The 361-nt window shown below is 65.1% G+C and overlaps 1 protein-coding gene across 1 annotated transcript in view; it reads right to left on the bottom strand.

Moving 5' to 3' along the window:
• The window catches only part of SGPP1 (sphingosine-1-phosphate phosphatase 1), a gene marked incomplete at its 5' end in the record, with an annotated part of 14,293 nt that extends 13,936 nt beyond the window's left edge, over nucleotides 1-357 (bottom strand). The window contains one exon of the mRNA XM_009070589.1: nucleotides 13-357. Within this exon, the coding sequence (XP_009068837.1) occupies nucleotides 13-357 (345 nt within the window). The remainder of the gene's footprint in view (nucleotides 1-12) is intronic.
• Between the last annotated feature and the right edge of the window lie 4 nt (nucleotides 358-361).

The raw sequence follows: 361 nt of genomic DNA, 5'->3' as shown, positions 1-361 counted from the left end.
GAGCATTCCCTGCCAGCGGCCGTAGCTGAGCAGCAGCAGCGCCAGGGGGATGGCAGTGCCCGACATGGCGTGGGTGGAGGGCATGCTGTACTCGGAGTTGTAGAACACCTCCAGCTTCACCACGGGCGGCGAGGCAGGCCGCGGCCAGCGGATCACGTCCTTGGTGCACTGCCCCAGGTACATCACCCACACCCAGATGATGATGAGCCTCCGGCCCAGCCAGGCGTCCACGTTCCAGATGCAGAAGGGGAAGAAGAGGATGTAGAAGAGCTCGTTGCCCAGCTCCGTGCCCAGGCTGAACAGGTAGTAGAGGAAGCGGCTGCGGGTGGCGAACTCCTGGCCGCCGTCCTCCTCCTCCGTC

Source organism: Acanthisitta chloris, unplaced genomic scaffold, assembly GCF_000695815.1.
Source record: "Acanthisitta chloris isolate BGI_N310 unplaced genomic scaffold, ASM69581v1 scaffold19212, whole genome shotgun sequence".
In the NCBI taxonomy this organism is placed as follows: domain Eukaryota; kingdom Metazoa; phylum Chordata; class Aves; order Passeriformes; family Acanthisittidae; genus Acanthisitta; species Acanthisitta chloris.
The sequence above is the reverse complement of the archived record's forward strand: the minus strand, read 5'-3'. Positions and strand labels throughout refer to the sequence as shown.